We start from the raw sequence: 24,000 nt of genomic DNA, 5'->3' as shown, positions 1-24,000 counted from the left end.
CTCCTGCTCTACTTTTTCTGCAGCGTGGGACTGGAGAGTTACGATCCAATGCTGCTGTCGTCTCCTGTTCACTAATGAATCACAGCGTACAAAGAGCAAGCTGTGTGGTGGACAAAGTACTGATTATCTCGTATCCACCCGAGAACCGAAGTTGGTGAGGGAACCTTATCTTTCTCAGTGGTGCAGCTCAGAGAACAGGCATGCAAATTGAGCCCGTGGTTGGGAGTTGGGGGGCGGGGGGAAGCCAGGGAGAAAGTGGTTGAGCCCAGATTTCAAAGTCACAGGCCCCTGATTAATGAACTGCTACTGTAGGTTTGGAGTGGCGAGTAGAAAGTTCCAGTTTGATATGCTCATAAATCAAACTGACAAGCTGGCTTCTCAGGCCTAGCTTGTGCTTGTCAGCAAACTGCATCAGATATAAACATAATACAAACAAAACAGTTGAAGTAGTTAAATTGATCAGCAGGTAACAGAGCCGTTGTCTTCAAGCTGCCCATTATGCAAACGTACAGGAAACAGTTTTGACCCCCTGAGGCTTTGTTTCTGTTTGGATTTGTGAATAGAATTTCAGACAGCCATCAACTACAGAATAGAAATTGCTCCCTTATTTCTCCGGAGGCTTTGGGCAATCCACATGACTTGCTCCGTTATGCAGTCTGTTTTCCAGTGAGCGCATCAGAAGTTTCTCTTTTCCCCAAACTAAAAAGGAAAGGTCTTTCACAGCAGCTTGTCTTTCTCTGAAGTGTGACTGCCTTCTCATACCCTCCCGAGTCCAAAAGAAGTCTGCTTTGTCTTGTAATGCCTCACAAAATGGGAACTTACACTTTTCCTTCCAGTAAAGGGCACTTTTTTTGGCCTTGAACATAATTCTACCTTTCATATATTCCAATAAGAGAGAAGAGGAAGAGAGAGAGCTAACAGTCCTGTCCTATGAAGGCTACATCCCAGTTTACTAATAGATCACTAGAGACCACGGTCATGGACTTCTGCAGGTCAAACTTATTCAGTTGGAAAAAAAACAAAAGTGTTGTTGAGGTTGACTGTTTCCGTAAAGTGTCATTCTTTGAGTCTAAGTAAATTTCTTATCATCTGCAATAAGCCTATTTTTAAGAAGTCTGAACTTTCGTGACACACTTTCTCTAGACCTTGTTCCATCCCCTTTCAGTGCAAGTTCCTTGGTTCTCTGTTGCTGTGTTAATATTTGAAAGAAAAGCAACTGAAAATCTAGAGCTTGCTCACATTCTGCCCTTGAGCTTGGACAATGGGATGACCGTTCACAAACATACCGGGGCGATGACAGAAGCTTACGTCTCGCTGTAGGAGGGCTGTTTGCACAGACCCTGGTCTCTGCCGTCCGTTCGCTCACTGGGTTGGGTTTTCTGACACCAGCAGCAGCAGCAGCAGCAGCAGTTGGCGGCCCAGCAGCTTGTCTTCCAGCAGCAGCTCCTCCAGATGCAGCAACTCCAGCAGCAGCAGCATCTGCTCAGCCTTCAGCGTCAGGGACTCATCTCCATCCCACCTGGCCAGGCGGCCCTTCCAGTCCAGTCGCTGCCTCAAGGTACATACAAACCGCCGCGCACGTTCCATTTCTCAGCTTGCACTTGCTGCCACTGTGTGGCCTGTCTACCTTACACCTTGAGAACTTTCGTTCTTATAACCTTTATGTTTATTATTAAAGCATGATTGTTATGAAAATGAAAACACGACGATCCAAAACCTTTGGGACGCAGCAAAAGCAGTTCTAAGAGGGAAGTTTATAGCAATACAGTCCTACCTCAGGAAGCAAGAAACATCTCAAACAACCTAACCTTACAACTGAAGCAACTAGACAAAGAACAAACAAAACCCAAAGTTAGTAGAAGTTTGGAGTTTGGGATTAACATATACATTCTACTATGTATAGAATAGATAACCAAAAAGGACCTGCTATATAGCATAGGGAACTCTACTCAGTATTCTGTAAGAACCTGGATGGGAAAAGAATCTGAAAAAGAATAGATACATGTATATGTATAACTGAATCACTTTGCTGTACACCTGAAATTCAACTATACTCCAATATAAAATAAAAATTAAAAAAAGAAATGACTGTTAACATGGTTAACATGGTTGCATGCCCCTTTTTCTTGAGACTCAGAAGTTTTACTCCACATTGCTTTTTAAGTGTGCAGTAAACCGCTTTCAAGTGCTTTGTTAGATATTAAATGTGTATTTATTAGTCTTATGGAAGAAAATGTATAAGGGCAACACAATTCAAGCTATTGAATTCAAGCTATTGAATACACACTGAAGATCTGCAGGGAATAGGATTAGTGGGAAGGCTAACATCACTCCATTTAACATAAGTGAGCTGATAGGAGTTTTGGTGGACAACTGATAAGAAAAAGATAGACGCTCCTAATCTTCACGCTATATATAAAAGGAAGGCTTTATGTATTTCTACAGAGAATAGTCCCAGTTATGCTTTGGGGGACCTCATCATGCATCCTGGGACCATATTGATCCTCCTTTCTCTAAAAGGATATTGCGTATACATGTACTGTATTGTGAATTACAGCTTTAAAAACCTGGCAATTGTATTCTTGTTTTTCTGATACGAAAACTTCGGATGTACTTTGATAATTCAATAATACAATACCATACAAATATACAATTGTATATATTCATTATTTGAATCAACTTTTGGGAAATGGAAAGAGTTCTAAGTAAAAAAAAAAAATGAAATAGAATGGTAAACAGAATCATTCTTCGTGTGCTAAAATTCTCAATACAGGTAAAAGTCATGTATCCATAAACATCCTAAAAGCATATTCTAATTTCCATTTGGATTTTGTTGGAACAACTTTAATCCAAGTGAACTTTCATTCAAGTCACTTATATTTGTTCCAGAGGGGCTCACATTGCACTAGTACTTGCTGTACATTTTTCTGACTCTATAGGATACACTGAAGAAAATCAAGAACAATTAAATATACAAAATTATAATTAGACTAATAAAAGAGTCTTTTAAATACACATAATTATTATTTGGGGCACATTAAATTGTAAATATTGTGGTAAATGTTTTTCTCTTTATTTATCAAATTACTGTCTCCATGGCTTATTTTTCCCAGAATTCCTCTTTCATTTGACTTCAGATCCTCTAATTCACCTGACTGAATCACTCTTAGGAAATCAAGAAAGATAAAGTTTAAATAGTGAAAGAAGGGGCTTCCCTGGTGGCGCAGTGGTTGAGAGTCCGCCTGCCGATGCAGGGGACACGGGTTCGTGCCCCGGTCCGGGAAGATCCCACATGCCGCGGAGCGGCTGGGCCCGTGAGCCATGGCCGCTGAACCTGTGCGTCGGGAGCCTGTGCTCCGCAACAGGAGAGGCCACAACAGTGAGAGGCCCGCAAAGCGCAAAAAAAAAAAAAAAAAAAAAATACAAAACAAAAAAAAAAAAAAAAAAAAAAAAAAAAAGTGAAAGAAAAACAAGGCAATAAACCCACTTTTCTGTGTCATTCCAAAGAGAATTGGAATAAACCATAGTGTCACCACAGCAGTGAATGTTCTATTCACAAATAATTGGTTTTTTTTGAAAAATAAATACAACTTGAGGACAAAGAAAGAAATAAGGTTTAAAAATTAAAAGTGTTTATAAATTAGTTCAACGTAAATATAGATTTCTTTCATAGAAACTGTACTAAAACAGAAGCAATAAATTTATGTCATTGATTTTCTTAGTAAAATTTAAATAAAGTCTATAGTTGGGATCTGGGTTTTTTTCTCTCCTCAATAGGGAAATATAATTTTATTTGAGTAAAACCATTCAAACAAACATTTCAAGAATGTTTAAAATAGATGTTCGTAGAAACAAGATGTAGTTATCTGAAATATATGTGTTAAACTGCATTCTTCCAAAACAAGCATAGAAATATCTTGTGAACAAGAATATCATTATGATATAACCATTCTAATAGTGTTCAAATGAAAACTTTCCCTAATTTCTGAGCTTTCTTTTGATAGAATTATCTTCCTTTTTTTTCTTCTATTTGTTTTTTTCCTTCCAGTTTTATTGAGATAGAGTTTACATACAGCACTGTATAACTTTAAGGTGTGCAGCATAATGATTTGACTTACATACATCATGAAATGATTGACCTACAACACTGGGTTAGTTCCTGATCTGCACAACGTAATGATTCGCTATTTCTCTACCCAACAAAATGATCACCACTTACTTTCTTCTATTTGTATTCTCTGTAAGATATATGAGAAATAAAACTCACAGAATGGAGAACATTGAGGGAAAGGAAGTAAATCTGAAAACATATCTGGGTTTGAGCAGAAAGTGTATTTTTTAAGAAACATTTTTAATTGAAGTGTAGTTGATTTACAATGTTGTGTTAGTTTCAGGTGTACAGCAAAGTGATTCAGGTATATATATATATATATTCTTTTTTAGATTCTTTTCCCTTACAGGTTATTACAAAATATTGAGTATAGTTCGCTGTGCTATACAGTAGGTCCTTGCTGGCTATCTATTTTATGTGTAGTAGTGTGTATATGTTAATCCCAAACTCCTAGTTTATCCCTACCCACCACTTTTCCCCTTTGGTAACAATAAATTTGTTTTCTGTGTCTGTGGGTTTATTTCTGTTTTGTATAGAAGTTCATCTGTATCATTTTTTATTTTTAGATTCCACATATAAGTGATATCGTATACTTGTCTTTCTCTGTCTGGCTTACTTCACTTAGTATGATAATCTCTAGGTCCAAACAAAAAAGATGGAAGTCATCATTGTGTTTTCAGCTGTTTAGATGAATGTGTGAAAAGTGCCATTGTGGAGAGTCCCATCAGCCAAACACAGGAGGAATATGTCATAAACCAGATACAGTAAAGGAACATAAGTTCATAGTACTCTTCTGGAATCTCAGAGTGGGAGAAAGTAAAGAAATAATTGTTAAATAATGTAAGCGCTGAATCATTTCTGCCTCAGTTACTGGTTATTTTGGACAATTAATATTTTTTTTTATCAATTTTCAGTTCACTTTGCCTCAGGTTTTTGGTTGGCTGATTAGCCACAAATAATAGCCATGTGAAAACCAAGCAGGCTTAACACGCAGTGATGATATTCTCACTGTATCTTTAAAAATATGCCATATTTGCAATACTTACCCCATGATTTAACACAACTTGCTCAGACTACTTTTAAAGTTACAATTTCTTTCAACTGTATAAAAATATGTACATGAGAATCAGATAGATGTAACAAAATTATAATTTTGATAAGGAGATTTACAGACATTTTTCTCTATATTGCAAAATGATGTAATGTATTTTATCATTTTAAAGTAAGGCATTTTAAATATTAAGCATTTCAAGTCATCATGAACATTACTATAATATTGGATTTTAATGTGAAATAGGCAATTAAATTACGATCTCTAAGTATGTATATAGAGTGACTGTAGGTATACAGAAGTCAAAAAAGGATGGATTTGTAAATCAATCTTGAATAAAATACTGATTATAAAGCTATTTGATACAACGTGTACTTTAAATATCAACTAGTAATTAATTAGTGACATATTTTCGTGACTCAGTACCACTGTCTGCAGGTTAAAAAATAGGAAATTATTGCGACATGCACTTTAAACTTTGATATGTTTTTGATATAAGATAGAAGTCAGTGTATCCCAATACACAATATATTCATAGGTTTAGTATTATTATAGGGATCTATATATACACACACACACATATATATTTGTATGCGTGTATATATGTTTAATTACAACTTTTAAAATATTTTTGAATTTGTAGAAGCTATCTAAAACAACCATTTTCATTACCAATCTGAAAGACCAAACAGGGAATGCTAGATAACCAGCCAGTCCTGTTTTAAACTAACACCTTGTAGAACTAGATGAGCTTGGAATCTGTTGAACAATAAAGAAAATGATATCTTTTTAAATAAAATATAATAATGTCCTTCATGCTGAGTTAGGACTGTGCTGAAGTTTTTCTTTGGCATCAGTATTCAGCCAAAGTCAGCTCTTTGGCTTGGACTTCACGCTTTGCTTATGGAAATCTAAATAGCCAAATGGCTACTTCAGCACCACTCAGGCATCCTTGATTTTTTTGCTTAATCTGTGATCATGGGCTTACATAGAACATATATCTAATCAGGGTAACAGCACCAGCACTAAGAACAATGTACGTCATGCAGAATTATTGTTACCATTTTAGTATTCCCTTTCAAATACCAGTAAATCTTCTATTTGTAATTTAGGAAAATCTCCTTTGGGGTTTTACATGCTGAAAACAACATCAATGAGCTAAAGTTTGAAGGTACATTTATTATAGTCAGAATAAAACTTTGCAAAATTACTTGTGAATGCTGTTATGCATAAAAACTAACTTAGGGATAAATAAATACATAGGGAGATATTAAAAATATGTTGAGTTAGTTGTTGAGAAAATTTAAATGAGATAAGAAGAGGGAGATTAAATTATATCATAATTCTAATTGTTGTAGAATTGTTTAGTATACTAACATGCGTATACTAAAATGGTTTAATGCCATTTAGGCCATCTGTCTTAAAAAGTTCTATTTGTCAATTCTTTATGTGTTGAGGGAAGACTTAAAAGGAAAACATCAACTTTGCCACATTAAAATGTCATGATCAAGAAAAATAAGAAATCATTGTTTTTGTAATAGAATATCAAACTGTAAAAATGTAGCCTATAAAAATTTTCATAGTAAAATCATAGCAGGAATTTTTTTATATCAGACATATTCCTGTATCCCAGAAATTCTTTCCTTGGTGCAGATATTTGCCTTTGGTCTCAGTTTCAGCCAAATAGCTAGTTTTACTTCTTGTAATTCAGCATTTGGACGAAATGTGTATTAGGTACACCTGTCATTGAAAGTACATTTTAAAGATGGGCATTTTACGTACAGGTTATAGTAAGCCCCTAGTCAAATACAGATCAATAAGATGTTAGGTTTGGCAAATTATAAATGAACACTTGGCTTTCTGAAGGTAGCTCAGAAACTGGAATAATGGTTGCCACTGGAGAGGTACTGGGGACCCAGAGGACAGGGCTGGTAGGGAAATTTAATTTTACAATGCATACCCTTCTCTGTGATTCAATTATTTTGGCCATGCATGTATACTAGTTTTTCAAAATGTAAAATTTAAGGTGAAAAGTGAAAATTAATGATAATATTTCAATAATTTCAAGTATTGAATATCAAATCATTCAATAAAATATGTGAATAATACAAATACTTTTACCAAAATTCACTTTTATTACTTTTAATTGTAAATAACCCTAGAAAATAAATTAATTAAAAATTCACAGTAGACTGACTTTATATCATACTATATTAAAATTATTTATTTAATATTAAAAAGTAATTACTGGATGTAAAAAATAAAAGGACGTGGAAAGAATCGTTTATTTCTGAGTGTGAAAAAGATGCTCATGTAATTTTTACCAATACATGAAACTTTTACCCCTTGTATGCCCCAAGAATGTATAATCTAGATATGAATGATAAAATTTTCACTAATTCTTAGCACAGTGCTTGGCACCCAGTACTCTGCAAACTCTAACTCTAGAAATAAAGAATTGTTATTTAATTGCTTTATCTGACATATTATATGCGATTAGGAATTCTTTTTATTCTCTCAACTCCTGGAAAAAGAAACTTTTTTTTTTTTTTTTGCGGTAACGTGGGCTTCTCACTGTTGTGGCCTCTCCCATTGCGGAGCACAGGCTCTGGACGCGCAGGCTCAGTGGCCATGGCTCATGGGCCCAGCTGCTCCGCGGCATGTGGGATCTTCCCAGACCGGGGCACGAACGAACCCGTGTCCTCTGCATCGGCAGGCGGACTCTCAACCACTCCGCCACCAGGGAAGCCCTGGAAAAAGAAACTTTTTAATGCTTATTTGTAGTCCTGGCAGTGAATGAAGCCCAAGTCACCATACAAAAGTAGAATAGGGTTTCTCAATTTTTTGTGGGCACGGAATTTTTAAATTATGAAATTATAAAACTTTTCAGCAGTGGTATTGTATGTATATTTCCTTGAAATATGTTTTAAAGGAAAAATGAATAATCTTCACTTAAGATTTTAAGTTGACTATTATTCTGTGATACTCTAGTCCACTGATTCCCGGATTGTGCTTGCCACTACACTAATGTTCTGGTCCACTGAACAGCTCTTTTATTTATTTATTTATTTATGGCTGTGTTGGGGCTTCCTTGCTGCGTGTGGGCTTTTCTCTAGTTGTGGCAAGCCGGGGCTACTCCTCATTGCGGTGTGCGGGCTTCTCATTGCGGTGGCTTTCTCACTGCGGAGCATGGGCTCCAGGTGTGCAGGCTTCAGTAGTTGTGGCATGCGGGCTCAGTAGTTGTGGCTCACGGGCTCTAGAGCACAGGCTCAGTAGTTGTGGCGCACGGGCTTAGTTGCTCCACCGCATGTGGGATCTTCCTGGACCAGGGCTCAGAGCCATGTCTCCTGAGTTGGCAGGCGGATTCTTAACCACTGAGCCACCAGGGAAGTCCCTGAACAGCTCTATTAAGTAATATTCGTTGAGTGTTTACTCACGGCAGGCACTCATGTAGGCGCTGGGAATAAAGCCATGATGAAAACAGACAGCAAACTCTGCCATCATAAAACTTACATTTTAGTGTAAAAAATGTAATAAGACAGACTGTAGAAGACAGACAACAAATAAGTCAAGTAAAATATATAGTGGTAACTGCTAAGGAGAAAAATTAAAAAGCAAGGATAGGAAAAAATTAAGCAACCACAGGAGATGGGAGGAGTTGAACTTGTAGACAAGGTAGCCAGGGAAGGAGTCCTGGGAAGGGGCTGTGTGAGTAATGACCTGAAAATGTGGGGGGAACTCGGCCATGTATTAGCTCTTGAGCAAAAGTTACTTAACTTTTCTGTGCCTCAGTGTCCTCATCTCTAAAATGAAAATAGTGATGGTAATAATAAAAACAATAATAGAGGTTTGGGCATTACATTAGTTATTATGTATGAAGCCTTTGGAAAAGTAACTGGCGTATGAGAAGCACTATATAAGTGTCTGTTAAATAAAACGGACAAAGAAACCTGCTAGAGGAATGAGTTGGGGTCAGAGGAGCTGTATAAACAGGAGCTTAGTTTTGGACATGTAAGAATTGAGAATTTGTTAGGGTTATGTGGAGATGCCAGATAGGCAGCCTGCAATTCAGGGAAGGGGCCTGGGTTGGAGATCACTTGAATCCTAAGCCTATACCTGGTATTTAAAACTGAAATAAATTAGTGTAATTGTAAAAAGAACTTGTTGAGTTAATTTTTTTCCTTCAAACGTATTTGCAAAACACTGAGTTAAAGAAAGAGACTCAAGTTTTCTTTGTTACTAGACAGATATCTCAGAACTGTTTTACTTGCTAACATGAACCACGGGTCTCCAAGATGGAAAGAACAGACTTCTGAGAGATCTTAGACTAACAGCATTTCGAGAGTACTGTTCCATAGAACACAGTTACTGCCTGAAAAAGTAAATTACTTCTTGCCTAACATCAAAACATAAAAAACTCCCCAAACTTTCAAAATGCTGCAAAATGGATTGGCTAGTTGTTTCATTTTCATAAATAGTTTTGTATCCATAGAAAATAGCTAAGCAAGTTGATGCGAAAACTTTGTCTCATGGGCAATGTAATAGTTTACTTAAAAAAAAAATTCCCCCCAAATTATTTGTACATTGGAATCATCTGTGGAGCTTCAAAAGCTACTAGAAATTGTGATTTGATTTGTTGGGGCTATGGTCACGGCACTGGAAATTTTAAAAGATCCCCAAGTGATTCTAATATGTAGATGCTTTGGGGAGCTAGTTTCACTAACAGGAATCTCTTTTTGACATTATTTATTCTCTGTCCCTTATTTAAAATAGTTAAAATTAAATATTTAAAATATATAAATATTTAATATTTTTAAGATATTCTTTTAATTAAGGATCATTATTTGGATGATGAGCAGGTTATTTATTTATCAAATGTTTATGTGCCTACTGTTTGTCACCCTATCATTGTGATATCATGGTGATACCACTAATTTTCAAGGCAAATGAATAGTATAATGGATTTCTACTTTTAGAAGGGAAGTGGATACTTAGGTTAACTAAATTATTAATAAAATTCAAAACCTAAATTATTAATAACATCTTTAACTGGTATAGTTTCAAAAAACGTCTAAGAGTCTTTAGCCAAAATATAAAATGTTATTAGCCACTCAGCCTGTTAGAATCAACTAGTACCATTTATAATTCTTTAGACATTGGCCTTATAGGAGAGCAACGGTTATAAATAGTGTGACCTTTAAGAGTCACAGAACTTCCGTGTGCAAACCGATATGTCTTCGAGAACTGTATGAACCCATTTTAATCAATTAAATCAACAACTATTTCTTGAGCACATACCAGGCACTGTTCTAGGCACTGGGGGGTCTACCAGTAAAATAAGAAATCCCTGCTCTTAGAAAATGGTGGAGGGAGATTGTAAAGCAAATAAATAATATGGTTTAGGGGCCGATAAATGCCCTAAAGAAAAATAAAGTAGGGTGAGGTGGAAGGGCACGATAAAAGGCAGGTGGGGAGGGGCAATGGTTGATAAGTGTGGACAGAGACCTCTCACAGGAGGTGACCCTTGAACCACCTGAGAGAAGGGAGGGAAGAACTCGTGAGAAGATTTGCAACCAGAGGGGCCTAGGCTGTGAGGGCCGCCAGAGGGAAGCTCGAAAGGGAGCAAATGTTTGATGCATTCGAGAAAGAGCAGAAGGCTAGTATAACAGAATGAAACAGAGAGAGACAGCGATGGATGAGGTCAGAGAGACAGGCCAGAACCAAATGATAACTGCCAGCACCTCATGGGCCATGGTAGGTTTTGTTGTTTTTTGTTTTGTTTTGTTTTGTTTTTTTCTGTGCGCGGGCCTCTCACTGCTGTGGCCTCTCCCGTTGTGGAGCACAGGCTCCGGACGCGCAGGCTCAGCGGCCATGGCTCATGGGCCCAGCTGCTCTGCGGCATGTGGGATCTTCCCAGACCAGGTCACGAACCCGTGTCCCCTGCATCAGCAGGCAGACTCTCAACCACTGCGCCACCAGGGAAGCCCTTGTTGTTTTTTTTTTGTCTCTTAAGTTCAAAGCCATTGGAGGCTGAAAAGCCATTGGAAGGTTTGTTGGGGAAGTGCCATGGCCTCATTTACCTTTAGAGAGATAACTTTGGGCTGATAGATGAAAAGTAAATTAGCCAAAGCCAAGGTGAAAACAGGAAGACAGTCAGGAAGCTATAGCAGTGGTCCAGGCAAGAGCTGACGGTGGAGCAGAGAGGCAGCAGAGTTCTGATGCAGAGGATGTGTTGATGCTCTCACAGAAAAGGATTTACTCGTGGAGTTTTGCTGTTAGGACACGTAACGCATGCAGCCAGGGAACAAAAAGTCATGGTCAGAAAAGTTTCAGTATCCCAGGTTAAAGCTAGAATTAAAGCGATCTTTATATAGAAATTATTTCCTATGTAACAGAAATACCTTTCTTTATTAACCCATCCTCTTCTTTTTAGAAAAAACAGCTTTTAATAACTTTGGGAATCTGAGTTACCCTGTCTTGTCTTTAGTCTCAGGCCATGTCTTAAAATCTTGAGGAGCCAGGATCACCAGAATGGTAGCTTTCAGTAACGCTGCCTGTTTGAAATTGCGATAGGCATAGCGGTTTAAGGTTTCCACTGGGACGAATAATTTGACCAGAAGTTATGTTTGGAACAGTGAGAATTCTTCTGTTGCTCTGGGCTACTTACCACTATGTCTAGATCAATGATTTTTTCCACTTGCAGGGGTAGGGGTGAGAGAGCTGTCCTCACCATCGTACTCTGTTATCTTTCCCCAGTCTCCCCTGCCTATTCCAAGCCACTTCACTCGCACGCAGCTCTCAACTGATCAGCATCACTAGAGCATCTGATGTGGGGGTGAGGGGCAGGGGACGTTTGATTAGCATTTTCATCCTTATATCAGATATTGTAGATGAACCCAGTAATAAAAAACATAGATTTTGGACCCACAGGGCATCATGTTTGAATTCTGTCCACTGGTTATGAGCTTAGTGACTGGGGAAACATATTTAATCTTTCTGAGCCTCCATGCCCTCATCAATAAAATGTAATGATTCCTAATGTCAGGTGAGGTTAATTTAGATTATGAATGTAAAGCGCCAGAATATAGTAGATGCTCAATAAATGATAGCAATTATAATTACAAGTACATTTCCTCCTGTATATCTTTATTCAGAGTTTTCATATTTTTAATAAAATATTTTAGGAGCAAAGGCATTCAAGTCAGACTGCCTGGATTGAAATCCTAGCTTTATCACACATAAGCTTTGTGACCTTAGATATATTTTTGAACCTCTCTCCCTCTTTGCTTCCTTATCTGTAAATAAATTGGTTACAATAAAAGTGTCAGCTCCATTGGACTGTAGTAAGGATTAAGGAGCATAAGGTATATAAACAATATATGAAGGCACAGAAATTGGCATATATAAGTGATGTTTTGTAAGTCAAATACTGTAAATAACAGTCTCTCAATTCCTTATTTCAAAATTACAGTGAAAAGCTAAAGTATTGTACCTAGCTTTTCTATTTTCATTCATCATAAGTCAGGTAAATTTGCATAATCTGAGCCAGGAATTTGTTTAAAATGAGTAGTTGATTTATTATTCTATCAGTCATAAAATGAGGGAGAAATTTAGATATTATCTGCTTAATTGATCCATGTAAGTTAGAATATTGGCTTATTCAGGACCTCAAAATGAAATTCAGTTATTTCCTTGGCCATTCTGAGAAAGATCAAAATAACTAGATAATTGTCAAATCTATTTTTCTTTTGACTTGAGTGTTTGCTGTTTTCTCCTGACATTTGTGTTTCCCACCTTACTTTTTTCATTTCTTTTGATATGTGTTATTTCCAAATGTTCTTTCAGTTCCTCACTGATAAAAACTTCATACTAGCAATAAATAAAAGCTTGAATAAAGTTAGTTAAAAGGTTAAAAGTTGAATAGTTTAATTTTCAAATGGAACTTGCTGTGTTTTTTTTCTACTGATCCTTGATATTATTCCCAATACTATTATTTCTAGTACTGTTCTTGAATTGGTAGTCTTTAACAAATAACTGATTATTGAAGAGGAAACGATAGTGCTGATGGTATAAAGTGGTTTATTATCATATATTAATAATTCTGGTAACATCACTTTTGTGGTTGGCCTTAATCCAGTGATAATACTAAGCTCATTATATGAAATTTACTTTGTTATATTAGTGGGGCTTTCTTTCACTTTATAGCTGGCTTAAGTCCTGCTGAGATTCAGCAGTTATGGAAAGAAGTGACTGGAGTTCACAGTATGGAAGACAACGGCATTAAGCATGGAGGGCTAGACCTCACTACTAACAATTCCTCCTCGACTACCTCCCCCACCGCTTCCAAAGCGTCACCACCAATAACCCATCACTCCATGGTGAATGGACAGTCTTCAGTTCTAAATGCAAGGCGAGACAGGTAAATCTCAGGAGATACATTCTGTTACATATCACCAAACTTTACTTTCACCATTTGTGAAACTAAAAATAATGATTTGTACTTAACAGGGGCAGAATGTGTAGAACAACTAATTAAATAGATAGAAACCTTTAGATTATTTGTATTTATATCATTTTCATTAGAAAAAAAAGCAGTTCAGATACCAGCAGTTTAATGGATAGAGTGGGGAATTTACTGAAGAAAGTTATTTATTAATAAGTGCATGCAGAATTATTGTGTCAATATATTTTTATGGCTAAAATGTTGTGATTAACCTGATTGCTGAAATGAGAACATTTTTACCATTTTAAAACTTAACCAGTTTCAAATAATTAAAGATGCGTATATATCCCCCTTATATATGTTACAAACATGTGCTTACAAATCAGAGAATAGATATACATAAACATATAAACACAGGTATAATAAACCAGAAGATAGAAGATCTGGTTTGCCTTTTTTATTGTCGTGGCATGATGGAATTATAAATATATAATAAAAATGAAATTACGGTGGTAACTTTCTGAATAAATTTGCCTCAATACTCATAAAGAAAAATTATTTGATTTCAGTTATCAACACTGAGTACATTATATTAGGTAATTTTTCAACTTACTGTTTTATTTCAGTTGTGTAAAAACTGCCTTTGTAAAAGGATCACCCATGTACTTTTTTGTCCATTTAGTTCTATTTATGCAGGCATATCATTATCTAATCATGTCCTTTAATGTAATTTACATAAACTATAGAAGCTAAAATATTGCTCAATATGAAAACTAACTTTTTAAAAGATGAAGCATAAGTGTAGGACTTCTTAACAGAATGGCTTAGTCTCATATGATATATAGCTGTAAAATTCATATTTAAGTGGAGTGGATTAACAGTATTCTGTTACGTATGTGAATACCTGCCTAGCTGCCACAAACCCTTTCCCCGAAGCAAATATTTTTTCAAAGAAACGTACATATAATTACAGTACAGTTTAAGATATAATGCTATAGTTTGGTGATGTTTTTTGTCTTCCTAGAAGTATCATAAAATTTTTTTCTTGTTAGCTTTCATTATTATAAAATGGTATGCCTTTGAATGCTTTCACGCTGTTGTATTAATTGAGAGTAATTTGATGATTATACAGTTCAGAAGTTGGTTGATGTCTCTAGGATCTATCTGATATAATACTCACTTATCAAAAGTCTTGGATAATTATAGAAAGAGATAGCTAATGAATACCGTTCCAAAGCAGAATTTTTAAATCAGCTGTAACTAGCAGAAACATATATGGTTCGCACATAAATATTAAACAATGTAAATGATCCTAAAGGTCCATATCTTCCCTAAAAAGAACATTTCGAAAATCGTATGGTGATTTTCCTATTACTTTCTTAAAAACACAGGGTTTTTTCACTTGACCACATATGAATATATATATTTTTATTTAGAGGTAAATGTTACGTTAAGGTCATATGGCAGGATTAGCATATGATATTATACAGTCCTCTTAGTTTTTCATCGTTTATTAACAGTCATCTTTGGCTCTATTTCTCCTCTAATTGGAACATCATCTAGCCTTGGCAGTTGAACTATTCAATAGAACGATTAAATTTTTCTGACTGCTCTGAGCTGAATTGACCTGTTTTGACCTGTTTGTCACTGATCGTAACCTGACAGGCGCTAGCAGCCTGCAACGATTATGGCTTTTTGAGATCAATCTGATGCCATGTTCTTTTGCTGCAGCTCATCACATGAGGAGACTGGGGCCTCTCACACTCTCTACGGCCATGGAGTTTGCAAATGGCCAGGCTGTGAAAGCATTTGTGAAGACTTTGGACAGTTTTTAAAGTAGGTTTTTTACTTTTCTTAGGGGAGGGAGTGGATTGTATGGGAGTTTTAAGCAGATAGTTGTAAATGAACAAAAGAAAGCTGAAGGAAGAAAGTGAAGGTCCATCATAAGGCACACTGTAAGTTTTCTGTGTGTTCCAGCAAGTAGATTAGCAAAGTCAGGCTAAGATGGTTAACTCTTCCTCTTTACTTTTTCATGAGAACATTTTACAAATCATCCAATAAAAGTTTTTGAATGAATGAAAAAAGAAGTAGCCTTACTATAGCAGTGTCATTAATAACTGGAAGACGTGTTTGTTGGATTCACTTAAATTTCAAGGTTTCAAGAAAAATTTCCAGTAACATTATGTGAGAAGTCATATTTTATATATATATATAATATATATTATATATATACACATACATATATTTAAACAAAAGATTTTAAAGGTGTATTTTTTATTGTAGACTTTATATTTCTTACTTTAAATAATATTTAATGTATTTATTTAACAGCAAGAATAAAAAACTGAAAGTTAATAGTAACTAAAATTTTAAGATAGTTGTTATTTTCTCCATGTTGTTACTTGTTGCCCTGAGAATCATAAAGAAACTTACATGGCCCTATGTTTGTATGATAGATTATATGGCTTCTCTAGCTTAAAATCAACTTTGTGTATCCTTAATTTCTTCATACAGTGATAATTTTTTTTTTAATTCATAAGAGGTTCTTTTTCAAATGAGAATATGCATCTTTCATGAAACATTTTCCACGCACGATTTCAGTATACAAGAGATCTAAACAGAGAGCTACAGATAGGTTTATGGAGATGAGTAACTTCACAGGCTGAGACTCTTATGTTGTCATGGAGCAGCTAACAGGGTGAATGAACTGTTTCATGCTTCATCAACAATTAAGTTAATTAGCTCATTTGAAATTGCACTGCTTTGTTGCCAGGATGTTGGCAGAAACATCAAAAAGATGTGTTTACAAATGGTGGACTACAGAGTATAGAGCAAAAGCACCTTAACAACAAGGCACAAGTACTTGGCATCATAATAACTGTATAACTGAATTACAGTAAGACTTCCACAAGGATTTTTTTAAACTATTTTTATTTCTGACCAATTAAAAGAAAAAAATGTTTCCTATATTATTATGGATTTTCTACATGGCCTTGAATGAAAATTTGCACTCCTATTTTCCTGAACAGTTGTGAGCTACCATTTTGTTGGATAGGAAACTGATTTGACCGTTCTAAGCAAAGAGAGCTCTTAAAATGTTAAGTAACTTTGCTAAAGTTTTCCTGTCTAAGAAAAATAACATTTGCTAAAATAAAGACAGGATATAAGAATATAATTCTTTAAAGAACTAATTTCATATTTCTTCATTTGAATATATTAGTCCTTTTTAATATGTTATATTATTCCTTATCATTAAGGTTATTTAGAGGACTGTTGCTGCTGTTTCTTCAGTCACCAAATATTTTATTGCTCTAAGTTGTTGTTTTTGACAAAATTCAAAATAAAGCTTTAAGAAAAAAACACACGTCTTTGTTTCGGTATGATTTCCTTTATGGCCCATGGAAAGGAGCATTTTTATTCATCTCAAATTTGTATACATATTTTTATTACTAACAAGCTTATAAATATGAACTCTCATTTTACCCTCCATGGGCCTTTTTCATATTCAAGTTAGTATTTTTGAAAAACTGAAGAAGTTACAATTAAAACAACATTTCCTTTCAATGAAATATCAACTTTGTTTCCAAAGACTGACCATTTTTCCAACCCATTAACTTTATAGGGATGACAGAACAAATGACAGTAGATTTTAAGGCCTTTTTTTTAGTCCATTTTTGTTATGATATGCTTAGATTCTGTAAGTCAAAGATCTGTGATAAATTCTGTTGATAGAACTAATGCCAGTGTACTGTACTGAAATGAAATATTAGACATATTTCCATACTAGTATTGTCTTTTTCTTTAAAAGGTGTGGGAAATTTGAAGAGAAATAAAATAATGTTTTATTAAATTAATTTCAGTTATTCAGAAAAAAATGTCGATTTAGTGTCTATGTGGAAAGTGAATCGAAGAAGGTGTCACCACTAATACAGATTTTCTTGGAAAGAAGATTTTGCTTTTCTTTTGTAATAATGGAGAGGATTGAGAGTCTTGGAGGGAAAAATGTCAGGCAAGTCAAAAAGCTGTGAAAGGTTTTTAGCTCTCAGGTTGTTTGTTTATCCATGCTCCAGAAATTTTGTACCCAGTGTTTACTATAAAAGGTGTTTGAGAAAATATTATTGTGGCATTTTTATTTCTAAAATGCACTAGAAATACATTGTACAGCTTGAGCTGTACTTTGTATCAGTCAGCTTATCCATTGGTTTGAAATAAAAGGAAGCTATCCATTATTACTATTTACCCTACATATGTTTAATAGCAAAGGATAGTAGAAAATATATTGAGCCCCAAATTCCATTTCTCACATTATATCCCCAAATAAACTGGCAGAATTCCTCTGTTTTTGCCCAGCACCAAACGAAAATCCACCAGAGCACAGTTGCTTATGAATAACATATATATTCTTAGCCATATATACATATATAAGAAGAAAGTCTAGACTAAAACGTGTTTAGGAAAATTTTTGAATTACTATAAAGTAGGTGTTGACAGAAGCTAACCATTTTTCTGACCACTCATTGAAGATCTCACTAGATCACTAAAAGCATTTAATACTAGTTCTTCATTACTGTCTTATAAATGTCAAAGTGTAATAATATCCAACAAAATTTTAGTGTAGTTTGTCTGCAAAATTAATTATCATTCCATTGGCCCTAAGTCAGCTTGAATGTAGATGGATTGACTTTTAGCGCTTAAACCAAAAGGTTTACAACATAACATTCAATTTGGCAGACAAGTGTTCTTGAACCTGCATGTGCGGATGCCAGCAAACAAAACATGGTCTGAGATACAAAGATAGAAATACTCTTTGAAGAATGGCAAAACGGTTACTGTCAATAAAATGTCAGCCTATTAAGGAGTAATTAGTTGGCGAACATAAATGTATTAGGTTTATTACAAAGCCTAAAATTTTAAGGTTTGACATTGTATAAAGAGCAATAGAAAAGGTAGTAGAAACAATATTTAATGGAAATGTGTTATCTTTTTTCTTGCAGCTGACTACTCTAAAAATTATGCTCTTACTTAGTGTGTATTGTCTATTTCTTTGTCTTTGACTAGGCAGCATGGCTACAAAATTATGACCTCAAGAAGGCGTTCTTTGAACTTGTCAGAATGTTGTTTCTTTTGGTGACAGTGCCCCCATCTCTCAAAACTAAGGCATCTCACATAATCAGCTAAATGAATAGTGACAGCTAACATTTTGTATTTAAACTCCTGTCAGTGTTTAAACGTAAAAAGCTTGATGCAAAATAAATCAAACACCAGTGATATGCAAGGGAAACATTTTGTTAAAACAGTCTCTGACATACTTGGATTTAAATCTGATCCCTTTTTAGCTTATAAAATGCTGTAACTTTAAATGAATTTGAAAAAACATCTAGAGGTTAAAATAGAATTGCTAATCTGGGGTGTATATAATTGAAGTTACCACATGCATTCATAACCTTAAAAGCTTAATTAAAGAGAACTGTGCATTAAATAAATTGGAAAGATCCTTTCCTACATTTTGTCTTCCTGAAATGCTTGCTTAATTGTTTTTAGAAAGAATTTGACTGCCTGTTTACACCTTTTTTCCTAGTGGGCACTACCTTACCTAGCACGTAGCTTCACTGCAGTTTTGAAAGAACGTCAGTTGACCACATCATTTATTCCATTTTGAAAACAAAAATCAATATACCTATAAAGTGACCCATAAATTAGAATTGGCTCACACAATGTTTGTTCAGTGCTGCCTTTCTGAAGGCACCCTTTGCATTTTTTCTTCACCTCTCTGTTTGAACTGCAGTCTCGGTAAGAGGCTCATTAGGGGACATTAGGGACTGGAGCTAACCAGAATTCCAGAGCTTGCTTTGCTCTTATTAATGCATAGTAGAGTAGAATGCATTTAAATATTTCATAGGCATTCAGTAATTTGTGTGTAATCGCCTTGTTAGCAGACCAGTAGAAGTAGAACAGGCCTGTGAAATGGTGTTAGTGATTGCATGGGTAATTTACAGACCTTTGCCATCAGAAAGAGTATTATTGTTGGCTAGTACGAAGCTGTGAAATAGAACTAGCAATAAGTAAAAAAAGAAACTTAATAAAGGTTTTGTAACAAGCATCTTCAGGGATAACAACCCCACTTGGTCCTTTTGAAGCAGCTATAATTTATGACATAGGCAATATATCAAATGCATAAGATAGTATTATGGAGCATTCATATGAAAAGGGTATTTGCAACATTAGTTCCAACTTCCTGCAAGGGACATGATTAAATGATTAATGAAATGTCCCTTTGCATATGCATTTTGAAACAGCAATTAGGCACTGACTGAGAAAATCTACCAATCCTCTCATTTTTCAGTATTATCTCATTCTTGATTTATAAATCATAGAGAATTTTTGAACAGCAATATGTAGTACCTGAGATAGTTATAAAAACATAAAAGAGAATAATTTGGGCACAAAATAGTCATAAATACATAAATTCATAATTTACTGTTAATATGCAGCCTGTTTATTTAGTCTTATTGCATTGTATTTATATCAGGACACTATTTCTGTACTTTGATTGGCATAATTAAGTAGGGGGAATGAATAGGCACTATTATTTTACATATCACTGGTAAACAATAGCGAGGAAAGGAGAAGGGAGATGTGGCAGAGGTATGTATGTGTTTTTCAAGTTCTCAGTAATCCACTGGAGGCTGTTCTATAAATGATCATTGAAGGGCTGCAAGCTAGCCTATAATTACAGGAAAGAAAGTGGCAGCTCTGGCATTTCATAACTATGTGTCCTCGAAAAGTGCTTTGTGAGTTTGTCACCAATGATAATTTAGATAGAGGCTCATTACTGAACATCACAACACTTTAAAAACCTTTCCCCTTCATACAGGAGAATAAAGGACTATTTTAATGGCAAGGTTCTTTTGTGTTCCACTGAAAAATTCAATCAAGACAAAACCTCATTGGCTATTATTGTAGTCTACAGTCTCTATTCTAATAAAAGATGCAGAGATAAATTGAATAGGTCTCTAAGACCCAAGTATATAATGCAAACATTTTGTACTTTTTTTTAGTTCTTTAAGTATAGGATAATTACTATCCCTAAGAAGTAAACAAGTGTGCAAAAAACCTTTTTAAAAAGTAATTTCACGCAAAAATAAACATGTTAAACTGAATATATCTTTTTCTTGCAGAGCTGTGTATTCTGCTTATCTTACTCCATTTACACCCTAATCTTTGTGTAGAGCTGAAGCATTTTTAAAAATACGCATTTAGACTGACCGTGGAACAAACATACATGTGTTCCTCAAGAGATCAAGCCTTAGGAATACAACTACTATTGCAATACACTGATAGAAAATGGACTCATTGTTCATTAAAATGGGGGGAGGACCTGAAAAACAATTTGTAAATGTCCTGTTAGTTAGGAATAAGTGACACTTAATGTCATAAGCTAACCTGTGGTTTACGCTAACATTCCGTGCCTCCTTTTCAGAAAGCATGAGTGAATTTTAGTTCTTGTTACAGTTTATTTTATCTAATTTTTTATTATGAAAATCATTTAAAAAATTTTTATTTTATAGTGGAGTATAGGTGATTTACAATGTCGTGTTAGTTTCAGGTGTACAGCAAAGTGATTCAGTTATACCTATATCCATTCTTTTTCAGATTCTCTTCCCATATAGGTTATTACAGAGTATCGAGTAGAGTTCCCTGTGCTATACAGTAGGTTCTTGTTGATTACCTATTTTATATATAGTAGTGTGTATCGTTCCAGTTAGTTTCTTAACCAAACCAACAGAGCCAGTCTAAGAACAGGCAGGTGGAGTACAAGTGCCTTTCCTGCGCTATAGCCACACACCTTAAACTTGACCTGATACACCCTGCTATTTTAGTCCACAGTCTCTCTTCAACCAAGAATGACAGTTGTGCTAAGATACATGGAGGTTTTGTTGTCATGATCAGTGAGGAGGTACTGAAACAAACTGATTTAATTTATCAAAGGATGGGGCAGAGTCGCACAAATTCTACCTGCTGAACCTAGATCTACTAACAAATAAACCTACATGTTTGTAAATTACTTCTTTATATGTGTTACATATTTGTTTGTCTATATATTTGTTCTGTTTCATTATCGATTTCAAGAAACGTAAGTAAATCATTTGAATGGGCACAAAAGTATTTCTGTTGAATTTTAGTAAAATTAGGGCTGCACTAAACTTTTTAGACTATTATACCGTTCTAAATGGTACTTGAGCCCAGACGGAGAAATATATAAATTCTTATTTAATTTTGTAAATATTTGGTTTAATATTTCTCTTAGATACATTGATGAGAACATCTCTTAAATTGCTGCCTTAGTTTGCCCATTGGTGAAATAGACACACCAAAGGATATTAAATTAATTGAAGATGACTTTCTTAATTTTAGGAGGCAGCAAATAAATGATATATTACAAAGTACATATTATTGAATATGTTCATGTTCATTGGAGATGCTGCTCTACTAAATTACTTTTGATGTATCAACATACCACTCATTAAAGAGATCTTTTTAAACATTATGAAATAATAATAGACTAATACATAATAAAGATTAGAGTAAGATAATGAGAATGTCTTATCTTTCCCTACTTTTTTGAAAGATTAGAATAGATGTCTCCCAAATAGGACACTAGACATGAAATGTCAATCTTACACTTCTGATTGTCAGAATCTTCAATGCACTTTAATTATTAGTAATAACAAGTGATCATTCTTCATAAGTATTTGATGTTTCCATGGGACGATAATTTGCCATCTTTACATAATTCATACCACATCCTGGTGAAATAAGACATGGCTCACTAAATAACATCATAGGAACCACAAACTGTTTTAACAAAACTGGAATAGAGAATTGTCTTTGTTCTCTTCAGAGTTACTTTTGATTCATGTATTTATAAGGTATCCTTTTTAAAAATAAATGGCATGAGTATATGAAATTCATCTAGTGATTTCTACTATTATTCTGCAAAATGGTTTGGGGAAAATATTTTTTGTAATAACTGATATGCTTAGAGACAATGACATTTTCTACTATTTGAAGGGTCTCTTTATGTTGCGTAAATAATTTGCACTAAACACATCAGCCTATTTAACTTTTCTGGTATCATTTCAAAGTGTTCTTTTTTCCACTGTGGAGGAAATACAACTTCAGTGGTTTTAAGTGGAGCATATGCCGCTGACGTAGCCGTGGCTTAACATTCTGTTTTGTGTTTTGTGTTTGTTTAGGCACCTTAACAACGAACATGCATTGGACGACAGAAGCACTGCCCAGTGTCGAGTGCAAATGCAGGTGGTGCAGCAGTTAGAAATACAGGTTTGTCAAAGCCTTCCTTAATGGACGCCTTTCTCTGACTTCTGGTCGTTAAATTGAGTACTGGGCAGATCCTGTGTCTTTTAACACAATGACTCATAGAAATACAAGGGATTTTAGATTGTTTATAGTGATAGCAATGATTGATAATTCAGGGTGGATTGTTGTAGTTTAATGTACTTACCACTTAGACTTAATATAACCTTTAGACTCTATCATATACATTTGGCTATCCCAAAGGAGTCAAATCTAAGTTCCCCTACGAAAGGTTAGACCCAACCCCCCAGTTGGATATAATTTCATTGCAGAGACAGTTTTTACATGAGCTAATCTTGTTTTTTTCCATGAGATTTTATATTATAGCAAAAAGCCTTTACAGTATCATGCCTGTAATTTAATACTCTAAATAAAATCTTTTCCTTTTCTACCTCTAGTGTATTTTTAATTAAAGATCTTGCAAGAATCCTTAAGACTTGGAGTAATGGCACATCATTTACAATATCACAGATGGTAATATGTGTATTGTATCAAATGCTGCTAACTTAAGTTAAAAAACATTACTGTTAATATTGAAACAGAATTTGGCCCAAAATAAATAGAACTCATAAAACTGATCATAAAACAATTATATCACCCTCAATATGATTATTGCTACATTTTTTCTAACCCTCTAAGGCTTCCTCTAGCATTTCATCTTAAGATTATTTTTTCTCAATCAAACCAATACCTTGTTTCATTTAATTAAACATACAATTTATTTGTCTTCATACTTTACTACGTCTTAAATTGCTTTAAATTCATCATTCACTAAATGCATAAATGTCATTGCTTTTTTCCAGGGAGCTCCTAAAAATATTTTGACTTGTAAAATAATCAAGAACACATAAAAAGCATTGTCGCTGCTGTCGTTTAAAAAGCTTTTTTGTAAACCTGTTTACCATTTATAAAAGGTAGACTAAAACTAAGAGTTTGGCTGATGAGACCGTCTGCAGTGTGACCAATTATGCCTCTTTTTTTTTCCTGATGTGTCTGACTGATGGAAAAGTAAGGTCC

At 34.9% G+C, this 24,000-nt stretch overlaps 1 protein-coding gene across 12 annotated transcripts in view; it reads left to right on the top strand.

The window, feature by feature from the left end:
• Nucleotides 1-24,000, top strand: part of FOXP2 (forkhead box P2) — a 247,740-nt gene that overhangs the window by 187,656 nt on the left and 36,084 nt on the right. For 3 of the 12 annotated variants that reach the window (XM_024757744.1, XM_024757750.1, XM_024757746.1), the window contains 4 exons: nucleotides 1,396-1,558; nucleotides 13,368-13,581; nucleotides 15,337-15,441; nucleotides 22,863-22,950. In XM_024757744.1, the coding sequence (XP_024613512.1) occupies nucleotides 1,396-1,558; nucleotides 13,368-13,581; nucleotides 15,337-15,441; nucleotides 22,863-22,950 (570 nt within the window). Of the gene's footprint in view, nucleotides 1-463; nucleotides 467-1,389; nucleotides 1,559-13,367; nucleotides 13,582-15,336; nucleotides 15,442-22,862; nucleotides 22,951-24,000 lie in introns of all 12 variants that reach the window. The other 9 variants (XM_024757749.1, XM_024757748.1, XM_024757745.1 and 6 more) reach the window with 4 other exon arrangements.

Source organism: Neophocaena asiaeorientalis, unplaced genomic scaffold (assembly GCF_003031525.2).
Source record: "Neophocaena asiaeorientalis asiaeorientalis breed wild unplaced genomic scaffold, Neophocaena_asiaeorientalis_V1.1 scaffold116, whole genome shotgun sequence".
NCBI lineage: Eukaryota > Metazoa > Chordata > Mammalia > Artiodactyla > Phocoenidae > Neophocaena > Neophocaena asiaeorientalis.
The sequence above is the reverse complement of the archived record's forward strand: the minus strand, read 5'-3'. Positions and strand labels throughout refer to the sequence as shown.